This window comes from Xenopus tropicalis, chromosome 6 (genome assembly GCF_000004195.4).
Source record: "Xenopus tropicalis strain Nigerian chromosome 6, UCB_Xtro_10.0, whole genome shotgun sequence".
Taxonomy (NCBI): Eukaryota; Metazoa; Chordata; class Amphibia; order Anura; family Pipidae; genus Xenopus; species Xenopus tropicalis.
In genome coordinates this window covers 115,713,541-115,740,772 of record NC_030682.2, presented here as the reverse complement: position 1 = coordinate 115,740,772, position 27,232 = coordinate 115,713,541, and the positions used below count along the sequence as shown (strand labels likewise).

General features: G+C 42.7%; 2 protein-coding genes and 1 non-coding gene across 4 annotated transcripts; all 3 read left to right on the top strand.

Moving 5' to 3' along the window:
• Positions 1 to 1,761: 1,761 nt before the first annotated feature.
• mos (MOS proto-oncogene, serine/threonine kinase) lies at positions 1,762 to 5,326 on the top strand. Its single transcript, XM_031904002.1, has one exon. The coding sequence runs from the start codon at positions 1,975 to 1,977 to the stop codon at positions 3,040 to 3,042; it is 1,068 nt and encodes a 355-aa protein (XP_031759862.1). The 5' UTR covers positions 1,762 to 1,974; the 3' UTR covers positions 3,043 to 5,326.
• Positions 5,327 to 21,417: 16,091 nt separating this feature from the next.
• On the top strand, positions 21,418 to 24,941 carry rbm6 (RNA binding motif protein 6). Of its 2 annotated transcripts, NM_001005106.2 has the most exons (4): positions 21,437 to 21,560; positions 23,679 to 23,778; positions 24,084 to 24,157; positions 24,723 to 24,941. In NM_001005106.2, exons 1-4 carry the CDS (start codon positions 21,558 to 21,560, stop codon positions 24,903 to 24,905), a joined length of 360 nt encoding a protein of 119 aa, NP_001005106.1. In that variant the 5' UTR covers positions 21,437 to 21,557; the 3' UTR covers positions 24,906 to 24,941. The 2 variants fall into 2 exon arrangements, with proteins under 2 accessions (XP_012819996.2, NP_001005106.1); XM_012964542.3 differs by having other exon boundaries at positions 21,418 to 21,560; positions 23,679 to 24,157.
• Positions 23,943 to 24,007, top strand: LOC116411855. The gene has a single exon (XR_004223403.1). It is a non-coding gene; the product is annotated as a small nucleolar RNA U54 (small nucleolar RNA).
• Positions 24,942 to 27,232: the final 2,291 nt, after the last annotated feature.

Sequence of the window (27,232 nt, the reverse complement as noted above, 5' to 3'; positions counted from 1 at the left end):
GAATTCCAACTATCTTGTTGCTAGGGTCCAAATTGCCTTGGCGACCAGGAATTGGTTTGAATGAGAGACTGATATATTTAGAGAAAGAAAAGTAACAAAAAGTAACAATAACAATAAAACTGGAGCCTCACAGAGCTGCTGGGGTCAGAGACCCCCATTTAAAAGTTGGAAAAAATCAGAAGGCAAATAATTAAAAAAGTCTGGTCAATATTTTTAAACTACAGTATTTATTGCTGTGCCCATACGTTCATATACCTGTAACATTTTTTGAAAAGCAAGCAACAGTTTAAGGGAACTTGAACCATAAATATCTGAAAAAAAAACTTTGCTCTGATCTGAACAACAAGCCCAGTTTATAAACTGCAGGTGACGAGTCATTTTTCAGTGTTGTTTGAGCAAAATCCCAGCAGGGGGCAGCAGAGAACAGTATATTTTCTGGTTCATTGGAATTCAAACAGCCTGTGGGTGTGCAAAACTGTGACTTTATCTAGTTGCAGAAATACATCTTTTGCAGGTGCACAGTGTGGGGTGGAAGCAAAAATTATTTTATTTTTATGGGGCGAAATTGGTGATAATTTTGAGTAGCAAACATAAAAAAAATGTATAAACAACACGTAAAACTGTGTATAAGAAAAGGCCATGGCAGTTAGAGTACAAAGTAACACTGTTGTGGGCACACATTTAGCGATACTGACATGAAGAATCCCATTTATATGGCTAATATATATATATTATAGGGCAGCCCATACATCAGGCGCACCCTCCAACCAATCGGCCCTTGGGCTGAATAGGCAGGGACATACATGGTATTGCCATCTTTCTATTGTTCAGATTGTTTTATTTTTTAAATTGTTAAAAAAGCACAGATGATGAGACAGGAGGAAAGGAGCTGTTTGAGCCCCACACACTGGCCAACATGGGGCATCGGCAGATGGGAGCTGCTTGGTTTCTGTGCTGAGTGATGGGCATGTGACTGACATGAGATTGATTCATGCTCATTCCCTGGCCTTGTTGTTTTATTACTACAGGTAATGCACCTATTATCTATAATGCGTTGGAGCCAGGGCCTTCTGGGTAAGGGGTCTTTTTGTAATTTGGGTCACTGTGCCTTCAGGATACTGGAACAGGTCTGGATTGGTACTAAAAATAGGCCCTAGTATTCCAAGTACACAGAGTCCCGTCCCCCCCCTCCACTAAATAATGACTGTCTATGGCAGGGATCCCCAACCTTTTTTTTTTTACTCGTGAGCCACAGTCAAATGTAAAAAGACTTGGAGAGCAACACAAGCACCATAAAAGTTCATGGAGGTGCCAAATAAGGGCTGTGATTGGCTATTAGGCAGCCTCTATGCACACTATCAGCTAACAGGGGGCTTTATTTGGTAGGAAATCTTGTTTTCATTCAACCAAAACTTGCCCCCAAGTCAGGAATTCAAAAATAACTCCCTGGTTTGGGGGCACTGAGAGCAACACCCAAGGGGTTGGGGAGCAACATGTTGCCCCTGAGCCACTGGTTGGGGATCTCTGGCCTATGGCATCTTCAGCAGCCCCTGTGGCATTTGCCAGAATCCACAGATTGTCAGTCTGGCCCTGAACTGGATACATTTATACATGTGCCATTGCTGACTGAATGGGGCCATGTGGCAGCAACTCAGCCCCAGGGGATTAGCGCACACTGTGCGCCTTTGCATTGGGTGCTTTTGGCCCAGCTCTATAGAATACACTGGGAGAAAGCGCTATTTGGCTAATATGATGGATGTGGCTGATTGGGCAGGTTAATATGTATGCGGCTCAGGCAGCTGCAGAAAGGCAAAGTAGAAAGCCCAGTGAGCTGATTGGCGCAGGTGGGCCGCCGGCTGGCTGATTGCGTGTCCCAGCAGAGAGCGGCGCTAGGTACATATACATGAGAGTGCGCCGGCCCCTCCCCCAGTAGCGCTGCATATTACCGGCGCATTAACAGCCCCGCTTTGCACCATGCCTTCCCCTATCCCTGTGGAGCGCTTCCTGCCCCGGGACCTGTCCCCATCCATAGACCTGAGGCCATGCAGCAGCCCGCTGGAACTGAGCCACCGCAAAGTGCCGGGCAGCGGCCGCCACCGCCTCCTCCCTCCCCGCCTGGCCTGGTGCAGTATTGACTGGGAGCAGGTGCGGCTGCTGGAGCCGGTGGGTTCCGGGGGGTTCGGCTCCGTGTACCGGGCCATATACAAAGGGGAGACCGTGGCGCTGAAGAAGGTGAAGCGTTGCACCAAGAACAGCCTGGCCTCCCGGCAGAGCTTCTGGGCCGAACTGAACGCAGCCCGGCTCCGCCATCCGCATGTGGTGCGCGTCCTGGCCGCCAGCGCCTCTTGCCCCGGGGACCCCGGCTGCCCCGGTACCATTATCATGGAATACGCCGGGACCGACACCCTGCATGGCCGTATCTATGGGCGCTGCCCGCCGCTGGGGGCTGCCGTGTGTATGCGCTATGCCCGACACGTCGCCGACGGACTGTGCTTTCTGCACCGGGATGGGGTGGTGCATCTGGATCTGAAACCGGCCAATGTCCTGCTTGCCCCGGGGGGCCTGTGTAAGATCGGGGATTTCGGCTGCTCTCAGAGGCTCCGGGATGGGGATTCTGCTGGGGGGGAGCCGTGTTGCACCCAACTCCGCCATGTCGGGGGGACCTACACCCACCGAGCCCCGGAGCTGCTCAAGGGAGAACCCGTCACTGCCAAAGCCGATATCTACTCGTTCGCCATTACCCTGTGGCAGATGGTGAGCCGGGAGTTGCCCTACACCGGGGACCGCCAGTGCGTTCTCTATGCGGTAGTGGCCTATGCTCTGCGGCCGGAGATGGGCCCGTTATTCAGCTGCACGGAGGAGGGCAGAGCGGTCCGGCACATTGTGCAGAGCTGTTGGGCAGCCCGACCTGAGGAGAGACCGAGTGCCGAGCAACTGCTGGAGAGACTGGAGCAGGAATCTGCCCTGTACAGAGGGGTCTCTTCCTCCCCTAGCGCTCAGTATACCTCCCCTCCTCTTAGCGCTGCCCATAGAGGCCCATAGAGACCCAGCGCAGGGACCCCCTCAGCACTATAGTACAGGATATACAGCCCCAGTACAGGGACCCCCTCAGCACTATAGTACAGGATATACAGCCCCAGTACAGGGACCCCCTCGGCACTATAGTACAGGATATACAGCCCCAGTACAGGGACCCCCTCAGCACTATAGTACAGGATATACAGCCCCAGTACAGGGACCCCCTCAGCACTATAGTACAGGATATACAGCCCCAGTACAGGGACCCCCTCAGCACTATAGTACAGGATATACAGCCCCAGTACAGGGACCCCCTCAGCACTATAGTACAGGATATACAGCCCCAGTACAGGGATCCCCTCAGCACTATAGTACAGGATATACAGCCCCAGTACAGGGACCCCCTCAGCACTATAGTACAGGATATACAGCCCCAGTACAGGGACCCCCTCAGGGCTGCAGCACAGGGCATGTAAACCTAGAACAGGGATCCATTCAGTAACTGTGCCACAGGAGATCTAGCCCCAGTGCAGGACTTATTTTGTACCACTGGCTCCCACAGACTTGGCCATACAGATGCAGTACAGGGATCCACACCAGACTGAAAGAATCCCAGGGATCAGATCAAGTTGCTGGGTTCCACACAGTCATGTAGCAGTGGGCACTAAGGAGACACCTTGCTTGGCCAGAGGGTCTGAATGATGACTAGGTGCTCTGGGATGCCTGTGCCTTGGAATCTGCCCCAGACTACCTGCATTCCAAGCAGCTGAATACTTTGCAGGGACTATAGGAACTGGTTAACACCTGGTGGCACAAACTAACTGCACCTTATGAGACCCGCTGGGTTGGTAGAGCTTTCCCAGGCCAAGACTTGGCATTAGCCATAATGGGTTTCTGAATGTGTGGCACTGAGTCAAATATGTTTTGCACATTTCATTGTCTGCATTTTTATCTTGGGCTTGACTTACTCTTCTGATTTGTGTGGGATTAATTCCTTTTCCTGGGGGCTGTTCACACCAGCTATGTTAGAAGCTACATGCTGGCGCTGTCCTATGATCATTTCAGTAGTGATTGTATTGGCCGGCTAATGTATAAGCCCATACACAGCCACTGTATTCATACAACTGAATTGCATTTAGATCAGTAGCAGGAATGGGCCTATTTTTCAGTGTTTTATGTGTGTCTGGTGTTTTATGTGTGTTCTCTTCTCATATGCACTTTATGATGCTAAATGTAGGAAGCAAGGGTTTCCCTCACAAAATGGTCATGCCATATAGTGCTGTCATTCGTTATCCTTGTTTGGTATTTCATTTTTTTTGTATTGTGGAGGAAACTAGTTACTTGTAAATCCAAGTGCATTCATAGGTAGAAGATTGTGATATTCCTGTCATTTATTATTCCAGACTGTAGGCAGGGATCAGCTGAACCATCGCACTTAAGCCAACAACTAAGCAATTCTGGCAATCTCAGTTCCACAACCACCTATTCTCAGGTAACATAAGTAGAAAGGCCCTTCCCATGATATAGTACAAACTGAGCATCTCGGTGTCCCTTATTTTATATGGGAAATGCTTTCATCCATATTCCCATTCTCCGAGCAGTGAACTGAATTGTACAATTATTGTCCCTACGTGTGATGTTGGTGCAGTCCGTAGTACAACTGTAGTGTGCAATAGTCTACACCATACATTAATATGTTTGAATTAAACTGAAATGTAGAACATCTTAAGTGGCCCCTCCGCACATTTTTAAAATGTTATGTATTAATGTATTTCCCTTTCTAACAGTGATGCAGCCATTGTATAGATATTGTGCTGAATGTACGGCAGGTATCTCTATCAGTCACATGGCTATACATCAGTTGGACAAACTGCAAGATTGACACCTGGGGTTCCTAAAAAATGCTTCTGTAGGGGACTGTCTCCTTTAAACACTGGCCCCCAGCATTAGCCTTATGGGGGTGCACTCGTAGCCAGGAGTTTATATGTACCATTAATGGCTGGCAAACACATGGGGCTATATTCTCTAAAGCCGGGTGTCTGGCCTGTGTTTGTACAGGTTTTAAAAGAACTTCAGTAGTTGCCGTATTCAGTCAGTCTGGGTGCACTGGGTCTTGTTTATATTTAGATATGAATGACTGCCTTTAACCTTACTTTATAACACTGAAAATACCAGCAATGATTTAAATAGTTTTTTTTTTTTTTTTTTTTTATTTAAAGTGTGGGAAATTTACATTGCTGTTAAGTCATAGCTCTCCATATGTGAAAATATATATATATTTTTATAATAAATAAATTGGTTTGTCTAATTGCTTTGTTGCCCAGTGTGGGGTATTCATTAAGGGCCATGGGAACAGCAAATCACTGGGGGGGACATCTACCACTGCCATTCATTTGCTGCATGGCTTCATAGCTACTTGTCTCATTTACTATGGATGTCGGGGAAGCACCCCATCGCAAGTAACGGGCGTTTCCGTGACTGGACACCACACGCACTGCTGCTAGTGGCCAGGTATCCGTTTGTGTGGCTGCTCATTCCAAGCTCAGAACACTTCATATCACTTTCCATTAATGGGGTGGTTCACCTTTGCAATAACTTTTAGTATACTATAGAATGTTACATTCCTAGGGCATTGCAGCTCTGGGCCTTGGCTTTAGCTTAAAGTAAAACTGACAGTAAAAAACTACTCTTCATAATACAACTGTACATTAAAGTTACTGACCTATCCCCTCACATACAGACCCATACTGACCCATCTATCCACTCACATACAGACCCATACTGACCTATCTATACACTCACATACATAAACCCATACTGACCTATCTATACACTCACATACATAAACCCATACTGACCTATCTATACACTCACATACAGACCCATACTGACCTATCTATACACTCACATACAGACCCACACTGACCTATCTATACACTCACATACAGACCCACACTGACCTATCTATCCACTCACATACAGACCCATACTGACCTATCTATATACTCACACACAGACCCATACTGAACTATCTATACACTCACATACAGACCCACACTGACCTATCTATACACTCACATACAGACCCATACTGACCTATCTATCCACTCACATACAGACCCATACTGACCTATCTATACACTCACATACAGACCCATACTGAACTATCTATCCACTCACACACACTCATCCAGGCCCCTTTTAAAGGCATTAACAGAATCTGCCATTACAACTTCACTAGGAAGGACATTCCCTAACCTCACTGCCCTCACCATGAAAAACCACCTACACTGCTTTAAATGGAAGTTCTGTTCCTCTAATCTAAAGGGGTGCGCTGCTTGGTTTTTCTGTACTTGTACAGAGTAATCATGTCCCCTCGTAAGCACCTTTATTACTGAGAAAACAACCCCAACCGTGACAGTCTAACCTCATAGTTTAAATCTTCCATCCCCTTTACCAGTTTATTTGCACGTCTCTACACTCTCTCCAGCTCATTAATATCCTTCTTAAAGGAGAAGGAAAGGTTAAAACTTAAGTAAGTTTTATCAGAAAGGTCTATGTAAATACAGCCATAAGCACTCACAGAAACGCTGCACTGACTTCTCTGAAAAAAGATTAGTTGTGTCTGTAATTCCTGTGCCAGAGACACGCAGCTTTCTGTTCTCTGCTCTTTGGAATTAGGCAACTTATCTACAAAAATCCCCAGAACCATCTCAATTAAGGGTCTCCCCCAACACATTACCATTTAGTGTATAACTTGTATTTATATTATTTCTACCAAAGTGCATAACTTTGTACTTTTCAACATTGAACCTCATCTTACATTATTCTGCCTAGTTTTCCAGTTTTGTCAAATTGCTCTGCAAAGTGGCAGCATCCTGCATGGAAGTTACTTTAAGAACTTTAGTATCATAAGCAAGAATAGAAACAGTACTCTCTATTCTCACCTCCAGGTCATTAATAAACAAGTTAAAAAGCAAAGGCCCAAGGACTGACCCCTGCGGTACTCCACTAACCACACTGGCCCAATTAGAAAATGTTCCATTTACCAAAACTCTTTGTAATCTATCCTTCAGCCAGGTCTCTATCCAAGTACAATATTATTATATATAATGTTCCAAGCCAATATTCCTCAATTTTATCATTAACTTTCTGTGCGGTACCGTATGAAATGCTTTAGCAAAGTCCCTGTGATAATAAAGGTCCCACCCCTTCTTGCTTCATTTTTTTACCATTCACATATTAAAAAAATCATTTTGGATTCCTTTTACTCCTTGCTGACTGTCCCTTCTCAAGCTGTCAGTTATAGCTTCTAATGCTAACAGCCTAGTGCTGCACAAATATGGCCGCCCCCTCATAGAGGGACATGGGGGATTTGATAGGTAATGTAAAAACATCAGGCAAATACTATGCAAAATTATAAAAAGCATGATGTATGATATATGTTAAAAAGCTTTAATTTCTGGTGTCAGTAACTCTTTAGGCTTTTTATTTCCCTTTTGTTAAGGCCTACCATTGTCGTTTCTACATACCCCATATTTATCGGCACTAAACCCATTTGTTTGTCCTTACTTTTCTTTTTGGGCGAAGTGTAAATAAATCAATTTATAAACTCCTCTCATCTCTTTCAGCCAAGTTAGTGTGCAATCTCATGGGAAGCTTAATCCCTCTGTATTAATGCCTCCAGCAATATATTCAGGGGCGGGCCAAGCCGACTGGATGCCCTAGGCAACCCGGTTGGCCAACTCCGCCCACCTCCCCGCCCCCCAACAGCGCATGCGTGCCAAAGCACAGGAGGCGGTGCAGGGGGGCGGGGCGATTAGATCGGTCATTGCCTCCGCCGCTAATGACAAGCAGCGGAGGCAAGGACAAAGTAGCACTAGGGGTAGGCAGGAGAGGCTCCTGCCTGGCGCTCCTCAATCGTTGCGCCCTAGGCAGCTGCCTCTTCTGCCTACCCCTAGTTCCGGCCCTGAATATATTGGCACCAAAGGCAATTCATTATGGGAAACAACCTTTTTTTTTGTTTGCTTAGATTTTTTGGTCATCTTGGGCCTTCTGTTGTGGTAATCGGCACAAGATGACCAAAAAAAAAAGAAAATTTAAACTACATTTAAATTGGTTTTGTGTCAGAGCCCATTATGCTAAAACCTAAACTTTTAATAAACTTTCAAAGGGCCAGTGTAGGTTTTAGTTAAAAAGGAAAAAAAAATCACCAGTAGCAGTGCAGTGCCAACAGCAATCATACAAGAGACTTGTTTCTTGATGTCTCCCTAAAGTAGTTATATCAAAATTGATTGGTTGCGTTCAGTTACAGCTTTAGTGCAAACATGCCCAGTTCTGGTAAATGAGCCCCACTTAAAATCAATGAATGATAAAGACATTATGTAATCATAAGAAAATCACAATAATTATTGAAAATAGGGATCATGGGGGAGAAAATAAAAGCACCCTGTCAAAACTGAAACCATTATATGCTGGAATTATTTGCCTTTTTATTCTTTAGGTCAATCAGATTTGTACACACAAACAAAAGGAAAACAGTGGCTCAGTTTTAAAAAAAAAGATAAAAAAATTAGAAGGGGTAACCATAAACTTCTTATAGCCCAAAGCCCAGATGTATAAGTCCCCAGGCTCAACACATAAAGGAGTGCTCACTAAATCATCAAACCGGCAGCTCACCAGATAGTCCGACTGCCCAAGATGTAAAATCCCCAGGCTTCCCGACAGGCTGTACTGTAAAGCAGCAAATCACCAATAATGTCGAGTGGTCAGGGTCCAGCGCCCCGAACCTGTAGCTGGAGGTGCACTAGTGCCACTCTTAAATCTTGACTTTTATCCCAGAAGTCTAAAAGCTGGAATAAAAGTCAAGTGTAAGAATGGCAGAAGCAATACATGCCATCTATTATTCATCTTCCAACAGATTTGTGCTTTAAAGTTATTCTTCTGGTGACACTTATTTCAGAAGCCTAGCCATGCTTAATGGTGGACCTAATGGTGGGGGGTTACAGCTTTTAAGACAAAGTTTTTCCAATAAGCATCAAGTGCTGCCATTCAAGCAATGGTTGGCTTTTCTGTATTTATGCCATATGGACCTTCTATGGTATACCAGTTCATTGTGCAATGTTATTGGGAATCTTTTCGTCTCACCAGCAGTGTCACTCACAAATGCAGTGCAATATTGTGTTTAAAGGATCTGGCTCGCTATACCCCCTTGTTAAACATAAGTTTAATGAATAGGGTTTGTGCTGAACATACTTTTTATCTATTGTTTTTATAATGAAAAATCTATGGTATTTTTCTTACTCCTTAATTTAGACAGATCAACAGGGAAATTGACACTACTCCATATTTGGTATATGCAAGCTAGATTACCAAAGCATAGCTTATTCACCTGAATAAGGGAGGCTGGGGTTTTTTCTTACTAATTATATACCTTGCAACAAAAGAACTTATATTTTTCATGATTTCAACAATAGGTATGTTTAGCACAAGCTGCCCCCATTTCCACAACAAGTGAATATTAGCAACGTCCTAGGGTATCATGACCATTATTATTTGTAAATAGAAAAGAATTAAAGGAACAGTAACACCAAAAAATTAAAGAGCTTTAAAGTAATAAAAATATAATGTACTGTTGCCCTGCACTGGTAAAACTGGTGTGTTTGCTACAGTAACACTACTATAATTTATATAATAAGCTGCTGTGTAGCCATGGGGGCAGCCATTCAAGCTGGAAAAAAGGAGAAAAGGCACAGGTTACATAGCAGATAACAGATAAGTTCTGTAGAATACAATAGTGTTTTATCTGTTATCTGCTATGTGCCTGTGCCTTTTCTCCTTTGAATGGCTGCCTCCATGGCTACATAGCAGCTTATTCATATAAATTATAGTAGACTTTCTGAAGTAAACACACAACTTTTACCAGTGCAGGGCAGCAGCACATTATATTTTAGTTACTTTTATACATTTTCATTTTTTGGTGTTACTGTTCCTTTAAGAAGGAATGGGACCCTTATTGGGGGGGGGTCAATTGGTTGATGAAAACAGGAAAAAAAAGCAAAGATTCAGAACTGTTATTTTTCATCTATCTACACAACTGAGTAACCTGCTAATAAAGGATTCCTTTTTAATAGAATCTATTCTAATAATATAACTGTTAAAGTATAGGTGATTCAGGATGAAGTTCATAAGGGACAAGAACATATAAATGTAAAGGTCCAGGACTTAATGGGATTCATCATCCCAGGGTACTAAATAAGCTTAGGACTGTGATTGCTTATTGTTTTTGGTTAAATTTTCATGATTCCTTATGGTCTGGCATCGTGCTGAGACACATGCCTTCTATGAGGAGGTGAGCAGGAACCTTGACTCTGGAATGGCAGTGGATAGAGAACTGAGAACAAAGAGTGGTAGTAAATGAAACATTTTCTAATTGGACCAGTGTTGGTAGTGGAGTACCACAGGGGTCAGTCCTTGGCCATTTGCTTTTTAACTTTTTTATTAATGATTTTGAGATGGGCATTGAAAGTACTGTCTTCATCTTAGATGATACTAAATTGTGCAAACTTTAAATTCCATGCAAGATGCTGCCACTTTGCAGATAGATTTGACTAAACTGGAAAACTGGGAATTAAACTGACAACTGAGGTTCAGTGTTGCTAAGTGCAAGGTTATGCACTTAAATGTGAGTTATAAACCAATTAATAGTGTGCTGGGGGATCTTTAATCAAGAAAAAAAAGAATCTGGGGATTTTTGTGGATAACAAGCTGTGTCCCTCTAGGTAGTGTCACACAGTGGCTACTAAAGCAAATAAAATACTTGCATTAAAAAATGGCATGAACATGAGGCATAGTTTTTGCCTCTATGTCTGTGATAAGCCCTCACCTAAACTGGTAAAAGGTATGGAGGATTTAAACTATGAGGTTAGATTGTTATGGTTGGGGTTGTTTTCTCTGGAGAAAAGGGACAATCTTGCCTGTCTTAGGAATCCCAGGGCCAAAGCATGCTCAGTAGAGTAAAAAGGAAGAAGATTGCTTGGTTGCAGGTACCAGTGCAGCTTTCTGTTAACAGGAGCATTGGATATCGGGTAAGTGATTACAATCACAAAATGTTATACACCCCCCAGCAATTAGATTTTTCCTTCTCCTTTAACCCAACGTAACTCTGTAACTATACAAAGGCTACAGGCTGAATGCTTTTCTACAGGTCATGGATCTCTGAAGTCACTTTTTATTCTCATATTTTACAGCACCAATTATAACTGATGACATCCCTAACCACCATTTATAAGGATATCATTTACAGGATATTCTTGGCTCGCTTTAATACAACACAAAAGTACTAGGTCGCAGTGAATATACTTAAATTACCATAGGGTATATATTATTAGCTATTTATCACTGGGATGAGACTAAGAGAAGATTCCTTTCTTTACATATGAATTAATGATAATTTGATTCTTGCTTGCCTTTTCTAAATTCTTTATATGTTTAGACTGTGTTATGTGCATGTCTTGCATTTGAGAAGGGCTCTTTGGTACCTTTTAGTTCTTGTCACCCTAACCTACATGTTTTTTTTTTTCTTTTGCTTGGATTGGCAGTGTCAAACACTTGAGAAAAATTGACCTATTCCTCTGAGGCATAATTAGAAGAGGCAGTAAAGAGAACAACAGCAGTACAGATGGTACAAGTAGGCTGTAAAGTTGAATTCATTATTGAGGCTTATAAAATGCATGGTTTTATTGAAGGTGCGCTATTTGCTCCTAGCATTTCAGCAGTGCTCTTTAACATGTTTCAACATTTAGATTGCAGTACAAAAGAAATAGCCTGCAGGTGCAGATGAAACCCTGGACTTGGTAGGTGATCAAAAGTATAAAAGTGTAATATCAAGCTTTTCCTTGCATTACCAGTTAATAGACAGTAGCCATAGACACAAAGGACTACAGAAATGACACTGAATGCTTCAGGGGGAACCTGTACCACAAAGACAGCTTTCAGAGACATCAACCTGGCCATGGATGGAGGAACTGTGGCACATAAAGTGCACTGCCGAAAATTTTTAGATGTGCTCTATGATGTCAGCATACACGGCCAGAAGTAATGTCACTGCACGTGCCAAAAGGCTCTTCTAAAGCCACTGAGTGCTCCCTGTACATGCACGCGTGCCCATACTGATGTAACTGAGTGCTCCCTGTACATGCACGCGTGCCCATACTGATGTAACTGAGTGCTCCCTGTACATGCACGCGTGCCCATACTGATGTAACTGAGTGCTCCCTGTACATGCACGCGTGCCCATACTGATGTAACTGAGTGCTCCCTGTACATGCACGCGTGCCCATACTGATGTAACTGAATGTTTACTGTACATGCACGCGTGCTCATACTGATGTAACTGAGTGCTCCCTGTACATGCACGCTGCCCATACTAATGTAACTGAGTGCTCCTGTACATGCACGTGTGCCCATACTGATGTAACTGAGTGCTCCTGTACATGCACGTGTGCCCATACTGATGTAACTGAGTGCTCCCTGTACATGCACGCGTGCCCGTACTAATGTAACTGAGTGCTCCTGTACATGCACGCGTGCCCATACTGATGTAATTGAGTGCTCCCTGTACATGCACGCGTGCCAGTACTGATGTAACTGAGTGCTCCCTGTACATGCACGCGTGCCCATACTGATGTAACTGAGTGCTCCCTCTACATGCAGCCCATACTGATGTAACTGAGTGCTCCCTGTACATGCACGCGTGCCAGTACTGATGTAACTGAGTGCTCCCTCTACATGCACACATGCCCATACTGATGTAACTGAGTGCTCCCTGTACATGCACGCGTGCCAGTACTGATGTAACTGAGTGCTCCCTCTACATGCACACATGCCCATACTGATGTAACTGATAAAGGGTATAACCCGAAACATGTCGTGTTACCACTACCCATGCACAGAGCAACAACTAGGAGCTGCATTTTTCGTAAGTACTTTATACAAAGTGCCCATACTGATGTAACTGAGTGCTCCCTGTACATGCACATATGACTGCATGCACGCGTGCCATACTGATGTAACTGAGTGCTCCCTGTACATGCACGCGTGCCCATACTGATGTAACTGAGTGCTCCCTGTACATGCATACGTGCCCTGATGTAACTGAGTGCTCCCTCTACATGCATGCGTGCCCATACTGATGTAACTGAGTGCTCCCTCTACATGCACACATGCCCTGATGTAACTGAGTGCTCCCTGTACATGCACGCGTGCTGAGTGCTCCCTGTACATGCTACTGATGTAACTGAGTGCTCCCTGGACGCGTGCCCATACTGATGTAACTGAGTGCTCCCTCTACATGCACGCGTGCCTCCCTGTACATGCACGCGTGCCCATACTGATGTAACTGAGTGCTCCCTGTACATGCACGCGTGCCAGTACTGATGTAACTGAGTGCTCCCTCTACATGCACGCGTGCCAGTACTGATGTAACTGAGTGCTCCCTGTACATGCACGCGTGCTCATACTGATGTAACTGAGTGCTCCCTGTACATGCACGCGTGCCCATACTGATGTAACTGAGTGCTCCCTGTACATGCACGCGTGCCAGTACTGATGTAACTGAGTGCTCCCTGTACATGCACGCGTGCTCATACTGATGTAACTGAGTGCTCCCTGTACATGCACGCGTGCCCATACTGATGTAACTGAATGTTTACTGTGCAAGCACATGCAGAATTCTCTGGAGAACTTGAAACCCATGGGAAATAGGTATGGTGACAGGAGACCGGGACTGAGCTATGATACTCACTTAACTGACTGATCTTAACATTTGGAATTTTCTACCAGAATTCATAGAAATCTTCTTAGTCATGGGATCCAGCACTGCAGGTTTGTCACTCACAATGTACATTTTCTACTGTTAATTGGTACCGAGGCTGTTTCCCTCATTGCCGCTCTGACTGGCTGATCCATGTGTAGCTGATGCTGTAGCCCACATTTCCACTGTGAGGTTGGAATCTCTGCCAATTTGTTAGAGAAGTTCTTTGCAGACACATAGCTCATGTACAAGAAGACATTACCCTGGCAACTCAAGCGGCACACTTGAAGGTGAGTGGCATTCTGTCTGCCTTTGTTTTCTATATCCTTCAAATCATATAGACCTGGTATTTATTAAAGGGGAACTCAACCCAAACACTACTTTAGCTTTTTGAAAATGAAACATAATTTCAAGCAACTTTGCAATACACATTGATTAAAAATTATAAAGCCTTTTCATGATTTTTATTGTAATAATATGGTTTGGAACAGTTACCTAACCTGGCCCCCTGTTCTCCTGCTGATCTGGCTGGCTACTTTGAGTCTCCAAAAAAAAATGTAACAGTAGTTGACTGTCCTCAGCCAGATTCCTCCAAATCATTTGTAACATCAGTGTTTTAGTCCCTCCTCCCCTGGCAGTCTTTCAAATGATGCAGAAAGAGAACTGTTTTGCAGCTGGATTTCAGCATATAAAATTGGTATTTTTTCATACTTTTGGAACAGATTTCAGCAATTGGTATATTAGGGGTTTCTGTGTTGTGTAGGGCTCTATAGATATATGTTCTGCACTGTAGAACACTGACTTTCTAGCTAGTGGTATATTCCCTCTACAAGTAAATACTTAAACTAAACAATGACGTAAAGCAATAAAATTTCTCTTGGGACAATTGCTCCATGATGAATGAAACGGGGACCTGGGGTTCACAAGAAGGTTAGAGGCAACTGGCAAATTGTGGCCGTCCGATTTCTGAAGAAACAGAAGAGGGCAATGAAAAAGGAATGTCGGAATAGTTTAGGCGTGATCAAAGTGTGCAGGGTGGAAATGAGAGGGCTGAAGGTGAATGGAGGTCACAAACTGAAATTAAGCAATGCTTTCTTATTAGCATTCAACTGACTAGCCAGAGCCAAAATCCACAACTGATGGGCTAGGAATTTACTGTTTCTGTCATTTCAGGGTGACTAATGAAAATGTGGAAACAATTTTTTTTCATATAATCTATACACTGAAGGGGTGCTTGTATTCCGCACATTCTTTTTCATGCTGACTGCCTTCCAAACTGCTTGCAGAACTCATCCCTATAATACTGAGGAAGGAGACCCAGCGGCCACTGGGGGGGCGGGAAGTATAGGGGGCATTGACTGATAAGTCGCTTCAATATAAAATTGTGGCTAAAAATACTTGTATCCTTGCATTTTTTTCAAATAATCTACAATTCAACCTGAAATAAATTGATCATATGCAATTAATAACTCCTTGTTTCCCTCTTATGATTACAGAATTTTGTTTTATATTCAGAACTTTCTGTGTGAAAATTGACTGACAAAATCTTTGACACCCTAAACTGGTAGGACTATGGAAATTCAAATTTGTGAATTTTCGAGTATTTATTTTTAATAACACAGGAAAAAAGTATTTAGAACCCCGCAAGCATTTCATTCTAAAACACAAATTGTTCTCTTCCATTTTGCAAGCATATGAATGCAACATGTAGCTGACATGCTGGTAGCAAAAGAGTTAAAGCACTCCAATTTCACATTTTGAGAATAATTGCCCTCTTTATGCCATACCATACAATGTTACTAAGGTGCCCCAAGGCCACTTTCACTGGTTTCACTCCTTAAAAATATGCTATCAATTAGATATAGTCAGAGATCAGAGAGAAATTGGAAGATTTTTTTCAAAATGCTCCTTCCAGAAGAATAAGTAGAGACATACTTACTTGGCCAGAGAATGGCTTTGCATTAGCAACACTATAGGAAGCCAAAGTATACATCATATTTTTATTTTAGTTTATTTTCCATTAAATATACTGAAAGGGAATAGCTTTCACTTCTTCATAGTGAGAACTATTATACTGTTCACTCTGTCCCAGACACAGACCTTCCTATACAGCAATACCGCCCAAAATGAAAGATTCATACCTCATCCAAATAGCTTTTGCTCTTATACTGTACATATAATAAATTACCCACAGGCAATGCTCTTTGAACATCATAAGCTGTGCCCTTTTTATTTTATTGTCTAATTAATAATTAAATATACACTGTAGGATATGTTATTTTGAAACTGCCAAATGGTATTTAGGAGCTTGTTTTAGTTGCAATATTATTACTCTGTGCTGACTGTTGGTATACGGCACATGAACATACAGGATGCATGGGTTCCTGGGACATTCCTAATTTATACACAGGTCACCTCCAGCTTCCTGGTGACGCCCTCCCCCCAACCTTAGCCTTGACCCCCTCTGAAACATTATCCCCTCTGGGACACAAATTATTAGCAAACCCCTCGTACTTTATAATTCATCCTTTCCCAAATAAAACTCGGATCAGCTTTGTTTTACTATGGAAGGAATCAAAACAATGTTTATCTAAACACCCATGCAAAGTGAAATCATCTTGTTGGCGCTATATAAATAAATGATGATAATGATCTCTGGGATACATAGAATTTGTGTTACACAGGCAACAGACATTCCTAGAAATGCTCCTAATCAACCAAAGGTCAGGTTTCTTTTCTGGTAGAGGGAAGCCCTCCCTGCTCGAGTGTGACTTCATCTTTTCTGGACCCTTTGCTTTCTTAAATATTTTCCCCATGTTCAATGGAAGTGCCACAGGCATGGAAGCTCCCTTTGCTGAGCTAGAACTAAACTGAAAATGGGTTAGATTCCTCTGGCAGAGAAAGGGTTAATCTTTTTTTTTTTTTTTTTTTTTTTTTTAACTGAAGTCACTGCATACCCCACACGCTGCACAGGAAGTAATAGGGCTCTAAATATGTTCCACATTTTAAAGTGCAAGCAAAGTTATATGCCAACCTAAAAAGACTCCCAGCCATGTGTTGGTACTAGGCAAAAAACTCTGAAGTGTAACGGATGCCCCCCAGTGGCAGTAAGTAACTGAACATTGCAGGGATTCTGTCATGATTTTTGTGCTGTACTTTTTGTTTCTAAATTACACTGTTTGCATAGCAAATAATTCACTCTACCATTTAAATTTTATTAAAACAATTAATCAGCAGTACAATGGGAAGGGAGCAAGATAGCAGCTCCCAGTAGATATCAGAACAGCACTCAATAGTAAGAAATCCAAGTCTGGCTTGGGACTCCTCCAGTTACATGGAGTAGGAGAAACAATAGGTTACCTGAAAGCAGTTCTAATGTTTAGCGCTGGCTCTTTCTGAAAGCTCAGACTCAGGCACAATGCACTGAGATGGCTGCCTACACACCAATATTACAGCTAAAAAAAATAATTTATTGATTTAATGAAATTTAAATGCTAGAGTGAATTATTTACTATGTAAAAGTTTAATGTAGAAATAAAAGGTGCACCATAAAAATCACGAGAGAATCCCTTTAAGGACAGAATGAAACACCTAAGGAGGAGCTTATGCCTATGCATTAATAAATATCAATTTTGATTTTGCAAGCCTGGTTTGGTTTTCCCTTTGGAGGGCCTAATACATCTGCAGTATATACAATTGGTACGCTTCCCGTTGCTGTAGGCTCCGAGCAGTGCAGCTGTGGCCTCCAGTGTACCGGTGAGCTGCGCTTTAATGCATGACTTATTCTTGCAATATATTTTGTCAGTTTTCCTCACACTGTACAGTGTTCCAGACATGTTTGTCTCAACTTCATGAATCCTCTCGTATGCCAGAAGGTGGCTCTTTTCAGGAAGGTTTCTTACTCCATTCTCTTAATAGCTTCTCACCTATAAGCCTCTTTTGTCAGATTGTATTTTTCTCTTCATGTTTCTTATTTAGAAAGTATTTTACCTGGCTGCCTGGCTGCATCCAAAGTATCAAAGGAATAACTGTATTCTGGCAGTTGTCAGCTTTTCTTAATCATGCCAGTCAGGGTCAGACTGGGCTGGCAAGACCCTGGGAAAAAACCCAGTGGACCCTGGCCTTCATGGGCCCCACTGAGCCAGTCCCTCTCCCCATGGCACAACTTCCTAATCACAGGAAGCAGGTAAAACTTATGTGGCTAGGGAAGAATGATAAATCTATGTAGAGATATAACTTTACAATAAAGAATGTAGGCATATTTGATTATTTGAATTACTTGACAAAATGATAAAACATTTTATTAGATTACACAAAGGAATTACAAAACTCAAAGCATAGTGTTTTCATATAAATACCTAGAAAACTGACAGCGCTCATGTCTGATTTTCCTGTTAGAAGATAGTTGTGTTGATATAAGAGAATTTGGCTGTAAGGACTGGTTTGGGCAAACAATTTTAATCAATCTAAATTTCCTAGATAATATTTTCTACCCACAAAGAAGTCAAAGTCTCTTGTAAGCTACTGTGATACAGTACAGTAAGGTTAAAGGGGAAGATAGCCAAGTACATAAAACTCAAGGACAACACATCTATTTACTATTCTACAATTTCTTTGCTTTAGTGAGCCTTTCTAAAGACTTTCTTTATTATTTTGGTAGCATAGAGATTTTACACTGCAACAGGATGCCAGCAATTTAAGTTTAAAAATAGCTGTTATTGTAAAAAATCATAAAAACATAAAAACAGGGAACCTTAAGCTTTACACATTTTGTGGCATTTCACCACTTCCTCAGACGCAAGTCTGAAGTGGCGAGATGCCATGAAATGCGTAAACCATAAGGTTTCATATGATATATTTTTTTTACAGGAAAGCTATGTTTTAATTTGAATCTCAGCTGCTACTGGTTTTTACATGAAAAAGCACGATACAAAAAATTTGTATTAAATCCGATATTTTCTTATGTGCGCTTAAAGTACAAAAATTTTGTATCGTGGTCAGACAAAATTATCGTAGTAGGATCCGAACGATCGTAAAAGGTGCAAAAAACTTTTTTACTTTGAACCTTCAGTGCATGATTTTGGAAGCCTCCCATAGGACTCAATGGCACTCTGCAGCTCCAACTTGGCCCAAGGAAAGTCTCCCATAGGGCTCAATGGCACTCTGGCAGCTCCAACCTGGCCCAAGGAAAGCCTCCCATAGGGCTCAATGGCACTCTGCAGCTCCAACCTGGCCCAAGGAAAGTCTCCCATAGGGCTCAATGGCACTCTGCAGCTCCAACCCGGCCCAAGGAAAGTCTCCCATAGGGCTCAATGTCACTCTGCAGCTCCAACCTGGCCCAAGGAAAGTCTCCCATAGGGCTCAATGTCACTCTGCAGCTCCAACCTGGCCCAAGGAAAGTCTCCCATAGGGCTCAATGGCACTCTGCAGCTCCAACCTGGCCCAAGGAAAGTCTCCCATAGGGCTCATGGCACTCTGCAGCTCCAACCCGGCCCAAGGAAAGTCTCCCATAGGCTCAATGGCACTCTGCAGCTCCAACCTGGCCCAAGGAAAGTCTCCCATAGGGCTCAATGGCACTCTGCAGCTCCAACCTGGCCAAGGAAAGTCTCCCATAGAGCTCAATGGCACTCTGCAGCTCCAACCTGGCCCAAGGAAAGTCTCCCATAGGGCTCAATGCACTCTGCAGCTCCAACCTGGCCCAAGGAAAGTCTCCCATAGGACTCAATGGCACTCTGCAGCTCCAACCTGGCCCAAGGAAAGTCTCCCATAGGGCTCAATGGCACTCTGCAGCTCCAACCCGGCCCAAGGAAAGTCTCCCATTGGCTCAATGGCACTCTGCAGCTCCAACCCGGCCAAGGAAAGTCTCCCATAGGGGCTCAATGGCACTCTGCAGCTCCAACCCGGCCCAAGGAAAGTCTCCCATTGGGCTCAATGGCACTCTGCAGCTCCAACCCGGCCCAAGGAAAGTCTCCCATAGGGCTCAATGGCACTCTGCAGCTCCAACCCGGCCCAAGGAAAGTCTCCCATAGGGCTCAATGGCACTCTGCAGCTCCAACCCGGCCCAAGGAAAGTCTCCCATAGGACACAATGGCACTCTGCAGCTCCAACCCGGCCCAAGGAAAGTCCCCCATAGGGCTCAATGGCACTCTGCAGCTCCAACCTGGCCCAAGGAAAGTCACGATAACGAAGCTTGAATGAATCCGAAACTTTCGTACTCGGCGCAACAATGCGATTTTGTCGCAAAGTACGAAAAAGACGCAGAAAATACACACAGTACGAAAAAATACAAATTTTTTGTATTTTGGACCTGTCGTACTTTGACAAACCAGCCCCTTGGACTATGAATTGGACTTTCACACTGTATTTGATAAAGATTGGAGGTTACCCCATTATTCAATTGAACTATAGTCAATCACATCCCGGGCTTGGGATTGTATGGATATAAGTGCCTGCTGTAAATGTACACTATTAATCACTTATGAAAGAGTCATTTCTCGAAACATGTTGTGAATAAACCTTGCAGCACAGCATCTGTGGTTTCTGAGCCTGTTTTCCACAAGTTTTTGTTTTCAGGGGAATTTTATTATTCATATCATATTATTATTTATGTTATTGGATCTTTTTTTCAATTAATAAATGACCAAATATAATTACTTTTGTGTTTAATTAGGGTTTCTTTATCTACTTTTAGGGCATGTTTGAAAATTAGATGATGTTTTAGGTCACATTCATATAATACATAATAAAAATATATACAATTTTATACACAAGAGGTCCTCTGCACTCACCCATTATCAATATATATAGGACATTGTCCGGATTTGAACTGGTCATTTGCTTTTTCGTAGACAAATTGGACCCCTAAAGAGTTTATATAAACACCCTGTTGTGTAGCAATGGGGGCAGCCATTTAATAGAAGAAAATACAGCAGATAACAGACAAACTCTGTAGAATACAATGGTGTTTTATATGTTATCTGCTATGTAAGCTGTGCATTTTCTCCTTTTTCCAGCTTCAATGGCTGCCCCCATGGCTACACAGCAGCTTATTTATATAACCTATAGTAGGGTTCCTGAAGCAATCACCCCAGTTTTACCAGTTCAAGACAACAGTACATCACATTTTAATTACTTAAAACGCTTTAATTTATTTGGTGTTACTGTTCCTTTAAGGCTTTGGGTGTATGTTTAAACTAAACTTGTCGGAAACTTTGATAAAACAGTAGATAGTACTATTATTGTGGGCGGGAAATAGGATGGCGCAATATATTTACCCCCGAATATATTACCCAATACAGTACAGTTTTAAACAAAGTTCCCAAAAATGACCGCTTGTGCTTCCCAAAGATTTTAACGCTAACAATGTGACATTGTTTCCAGATGAAATAGCCGTGACGATGTAATGCAAAGTGATACGCCCTCTTAAAGAAAGAACACGAGCAATTTTTCTGTCCCGCTTCTTCTCAGTAAAGGAGGAACTCTACCCAAAACAAAAATGGCCGCACAGACCGTGTTTACTCGTCACACGCACGTCTGTGCAGTTCCTGACGTAGCGACGTCAGTGCGGCGCAGTTATAAATAGAGAGGGCGCTCCCCAGTCGCTCTCTCTCCGTGTGTAGGCACTTAGGCTTCTGCACGCTGCTGCTCCTGGCTCACCGCTGTTCGCTCGGCAAGCACCGGACCATTCCGTCGGACGAATAAGTCGGTCAGGAAAGCGATAAGAACGATGGTACGTGTGACAGTGTGTGAGCCTGTGTAATTATTGCCGCCCTCCATTATTGCGCGCCGAGGCCCATGCTTGCGCTCTAATGGCTCTGGGCTCTATATGCAGTAGGCCGGGCAGCGTGGCATGGTTATGTGTGCATTAATTTTCGGAAAGCAGCATCTGTAATCCCGTTCTGTTCTCTGGATCTGTAACAGATCATTATAGTAGGGGTTTGTTTTCCTGGTCTGCTACATTGAGTCAGGAGTCAGAACATGTAGTGATTGTTAGAATAAACATGAAACCCGTTGATTGTGAGGTTGCCCAGCCCTGGGTTATGCTGAATTCAGTTCTTGGGGTTTGTGCCTGGCAAGGGCTGATCTGATGCTGCTTTGGGTGCCCTGTTGAGGGGCATCACATGGGGCCTTGTATGTTTTAGTGCTGGGATTTGGGCAGAAGCAAGCTCTGTGTATATTTATGGAGATATGTAATAAAAGGCACTGTTTGCACTGGAGCTTTTACCCATAGCAACCAATAGGTAGCATTTACTGCTTACCTGTTTAAAAAGACATCTTATTGGTTGATATGGGTTATTGCCCCTGGGCAAACTCAGTGCATCACATTGCATATGGGGGTTAGCTCCCTCCTATTGTAGGTGCCAAGCACTTGTGGGGGCTTCTCCCCCTTTAAGGGATTTTCATCAGTCAACCTGCTGGAACTTCATGTATGGAAATGGAGGGAATTAGTGACTGATGGACAGGAAATCGGCTATATAAGGGCACTGAAGCTTTACTTGCCTTTAAAACAAAGTCCAATCGAAAAATATATATATGGAGAGCATGAGACAAAATGCAAAATTTCTGCAAAAAAGTGCTTTTATTTTTATGCCAAAAAGTGTATGGCACTGGCAGAAGACCTATCTAGTCCTTTAAAACAAAGTGGCAGAGAAATGGCATAAGATTAAGTAAAACTTCCTTTTGCTATAGGATAGCATAGAGACACAGGAAGCGATGGTGTTGTTGGCCAGTTCCATACTGATGTTTCCCAGTCTGTATGTGGCCTAAGCACACACATTACTGACTCCATACTAAAGCTGCCCAAGTTCAGCCTGATAAAGCAATGGTGTTTGTCTATAGGGGATCAATACCAAAAGAAACCTACACTAAACAAGACTAACCCCATATGTAATAAAATTATCTCTAGTAATCTCTTTATGAACAGGACCAGTAAATTCTACCTGATTGGTTGCTGGTGCAGGCTGTATTTTTAGAAACTTCCCCCAACTATTAGCCTGAATCTCTAGTGTGGGCAACAATATAAGGTTTATAGGTGCACATTAAGCATGTTTGGCATTTGTATAAATGGCATCTCGCACTGTAATAAGCATGGGTTATGGGTTTTATTACTGTGGCTCTCCGTTTCTATGTTTTCATGGTGCTGCACATGCTGTGAGGGTTACTTCTGCTCACTGTATAACAATTAAGCTCAGACCCTAGATCAGAATGGCCCCAGAAAGTAGAACTGACCTAATGCTTTCCACCTGAGCTGCTGGTGATTGTGTTACATCACCTTGGGGCTGTGCTGGAATTTAATTTAAATGAGTTTACAGGTCTTAGGTGCCCTCTTCTCTAAGTTGCTTTTTAATATAAAAGGTTTTAAACGTGCTGATAGTGCTGGTACTTAACCTTGCATGGAGCTGCTCTTTGCTTGAATAGCAGTGAATAGTTTCATTCGCGTTTCTCTGGGTCTTCACTGTTCCTCTTGAGCACTGAAGTCACTCCTGCGCCTAGATTGTCTTTCGGACAGCCACGCAGATTCCTTCAATCACTGTTCGCTGGCCTGTATGTGTTAATGTCGCATTGGCGTCCGTATTACTCCCTTAGTCATTCCTTTGATTTTCAGTTGGGCTCAATTATAGGTTCAGCCATCTGCTATTGCTATAGTTTTCTAACTTGTCATTTTATCCCACAGTCTGTGTATATATATATATATATATAGATATAGATATAGATATAGATAGATAGATAGATAGATATCTATCTATTTTTATCCTTGTGATAGGGAACTTTTAATGTATGCATTGCTGAATATATTAAACATGCTGACTGAAATTACATCATGGGTTCTGTTTTTGTATTTTAACAGGCTTTTAAAGATGCAGGCAAAGCCCCTGTAGATCAGGAAGTGGCCATCCATCGTATCAGGATTACCTTAACAAGTCGTAATGTGAAGTCTCTGGAAAAAGGTAAATCCATTTGTTTTATAGGTTGCCATGAAATTTTCATAAAGTGCCAAAAATACAATTGGTTGGTCTGAAAGCTGCCTTTTTAAAGCACCTGTTTTTAGTATCCATCTGTGGTTTAAAGGCACTTTCATCTCCTAAATCTTTGAAAGGAAAGTGGAAGAGGTTGGCAATGAGGATACATTTTCTCATGAATCAAAGTGATTGGTTTATACGCTATTCTGAGCTTACTCATACCTCACTAAAAGTTTTCAACACTGCACTTTGTAAATTCCACATTTGTAAACTCTCGTCTTCACTGTTTGCAGTGTGTGCTGATCTGATCCGTGGTGCCAAAGAGAAGAACCTGAAGGTTAAGGGCCCAGTCCGTATGCCTACCAAGGTACAGTTGGAAAGCTATATTTCCCAGTGTGCAGCTGTATGTTGGGAAAGCAAATTCCAACACAGGATATAACTAAACAACTTCTACAGCTGAGATTAGCCAGTTACTGCCCAGTGCCTTTGCTCAATGATACTTGAGCCCTAGATCAGTGCAGTCAACAGACTCCAGTCTGCTTATGCAGCTATTCATAATAACCATACTGTATAGTGGGGATGCTGCAGTGTAAGGGCATGCTTTGGTGTTAAGCCTTTGCTGTTCTGCTGAATTTAGCAAACTTAGGGGGAACTTTCTGGGGAATTACAGGTACTTGTATAGTGTGGGTCATTCTTCAGTGGCAGAAATGGAACCCTACTGCTTTCTTACAACATGAGGGTTTAAGTTTCCAAATATGACTTGAAATATTTAATCCAAGAAACTGCCGCACAATGAAGCTTGTTATGGTGCCTCAAAGTGAGTTTATTAGCTCATTATATGTAACATCAAAGCAATGTTTTGGGCCTCACTGGGCCCTTTATCAAGCTTGACTTATACCATTTGTAACTTTCATATTACCTCTATCCTTCAGACTCTCCGTATCACAACAAGAAAAACACCTTGCGGTGAGGGTTCCAAGACCTGGGATCGTTTCCAGATGCGCATCCACAAACGCCTCATCGACCTGCACAGTCCTTCCGAGATTGTTAAGCAGATCACTTCCATCAGTATCGAACCTGGTGTAGAAGTTGAAGTTACTATCGCTGATGCTTAAATGACACTTCTGTTTAATAAAAGAAAGTAACGTGGACTGTGGCTTTTTTCCTTGTGTAATAACCAGGCTGTTAAAGCCAAGCAATATTTGCTGAAAGCTGTTAAATCTACACAATGACATACAAAATGGTACATAGTTGTCAGTTTATTTTTTATACATATTGGTGCCTGGCTCTTTCGGGGAACTGTGGCAATAAAACTCCAATGCTGAGATTGTAGGAAAAGGAAAATGCTGAGTTTCATAGGAAAGGAAAATGTGCTGGGAAGGGGATAGGTATTGCTGTGGTCTTTCTTGCCCCAGAGTTTAGATCAGCACATCAGATTGCAGAAGTTCCTTACTGTCCCCTGTTTAGATGACTATGGATATGCTATAGCAAGCTTCTTGTCACATGTAGAAATGCATGCTCTTCCACAAAGTACTATACTATAGCAAGTACTAAAATGAAATTAGGTTGATGGAGCAGGGTGGATTATATACACTGCACTGTTTGGAACTATGCAAGCTAAATTAGTGACTGGCAGGGGGATGGGGTTGATAATCAAGATTTAGAAAGTGTAGCAAGCAGTGACATGGGGCAAAGTAAAGTTGCCTCAGGTGTGCAGTAAAAGGGGGGGTGAACATTTTCTAATTAGTGGAGAACCCGAAGCCTCTGTCCTTGCCCTTTGCTTTATCTTTTATTGCACATTTAGGGGTATATTTATCATGCTGTGTAAAAAGTGGAGTAAAACATCACCGGTGATGTTGTTCATAGCAGCCAATCAGATGCTTTGATTTGGTTTTCTAACTGTTGAAATGTTATTGCTGATTGGTTGCCCTGGGCAACATCACCGGTAATGCTGCTCTCCATTTTTTACACAGCATGATAACTATACCCCTTAGTACCATCAGTCTGGAGGATGCTGCCACTTTGCAGAGAGACTTAAATACATTGGGGAAACTGGCAAAGAAGGTTCCATGTTGATGATGCACTTTGGTAGAAATGATACATTTTAAAATATTTATGATGTACATTGCCAATTCTATAGGGAGCAACCATGGCTGGGTCATAAGTACATTAAAGGACATAAAAGGTTATATTTTGGGGTACTGATGCAGTTTAGAAATGATAATGCTGCAAATGAATACTGTTAGTAGCTGATCACACCAAATGTACCATTTCTTTGTAAAATGGGCAAAATTTCCTAACAAGGGGGCGGTGCAAATGTGATTGGATTCACTCAACAATGGTTTCATGTTGGACATCCATCCATTTCTGTCCCTATTGGAGCAGCAGCCCTTGTGCATTGTCTGGGGCTCCTTAGATTCCAGAACACTACTGTTGTACGATCCAGCTGTGGTGGTTTGCTGAGCAGTTGGGAATACAAGCTATGAGACTGGACCAAAATTACTGCATTCCACAACTTGGGCGGTGCTCCTAGTGTTACTGTATAAGATCTGCCACTTAACACTGTACAGTGACCTTGGTGTGTTGGCTCGTTTATAAACACAAGTGTAAAAGAATGGGTGCAAAGTTGTGTATACATGCTCCTAAAAAGTGGCAGTGAGCTTTAAGGTGGCCACACGTGGCGATTTCCGATGGTCGCACAAAAGATCGTACAATCGGCCACTAACCGTTCAGGGCTGAAACAGTAGATAAGGAGGTAGAAATAATAGGATTTCTGCCGATTCAGCCCTGAAGGCAGATTTTGCTCAGGCGCCCGATCAAAATCTTTTAACCTGGCTGATCGGGAACTTGACCGATATCAGCAGGTTCCTGCAATATTGGTCGACTTGCCGACTCGCCATACACGCACTGAATATCGTATGAAACGGGGTTTCGTACAATATTATCAGTGCGTGTATGGCCAGCTTTAGTGTGTGCACAATTACACAGATACTAGGGGGAGCACTGAGACTACTGGCAGCATGCACCTGAGTTTCCCTTGTGATTGGCACCTATGGGTTACTGTAACTTAATGGTGTTACTGAAAATGCACACTGGAGTTCCAGAAGTAAAGCCATCACCACTCTAAAGCCATGTGTTGCCACTGGAATTTAGGAAAAGTGGTTTAATTTGCCCCATTTCTAAGTTGCAGTGTATGCTAATCATTGGCTGGAATTCTAGGGTAACTGCATTGTGGATAGAAAACATGGTGATTTGCAACTTTGCACTTGGCTTTGTAAATGAGCCATTCAATACTAATATATTTACACACAGGAACTAGAGGACAGTGCATCTTATCATTTACCTGCCAGGAATGGTAAATTTAACAGCACTGACTGTTATGATCCTCACCAGCAGTTTCTGGGTTATTCTTTGATCCATCAGCATGCAGTGCAGAATGATG

Excerpts from the sequence above, each read along its gene's own strand:
- mos (XM_031904002.1), top strand. The coding sequence starts at position 1,975 with ATGCCTTCCCCTATCCCTGTGGAGCGCTTCCTGCCCCGGGACCTGTCC.
- rbm6 (XM_012964542.3), top strand. The coding sequence starts at position 23,948 with ATGAGGATACATTTTCTCATGAATCAAAGTGATTGGTTTATACGCTAT. Across the intron at positions 24,158-24,722 it reads CAGTCCGTATGCCTACCAAG|ACTCTCCGTATCACAACAAG; the intron begins GTACAGTTGGAA and ends TCTATCCTTCAG.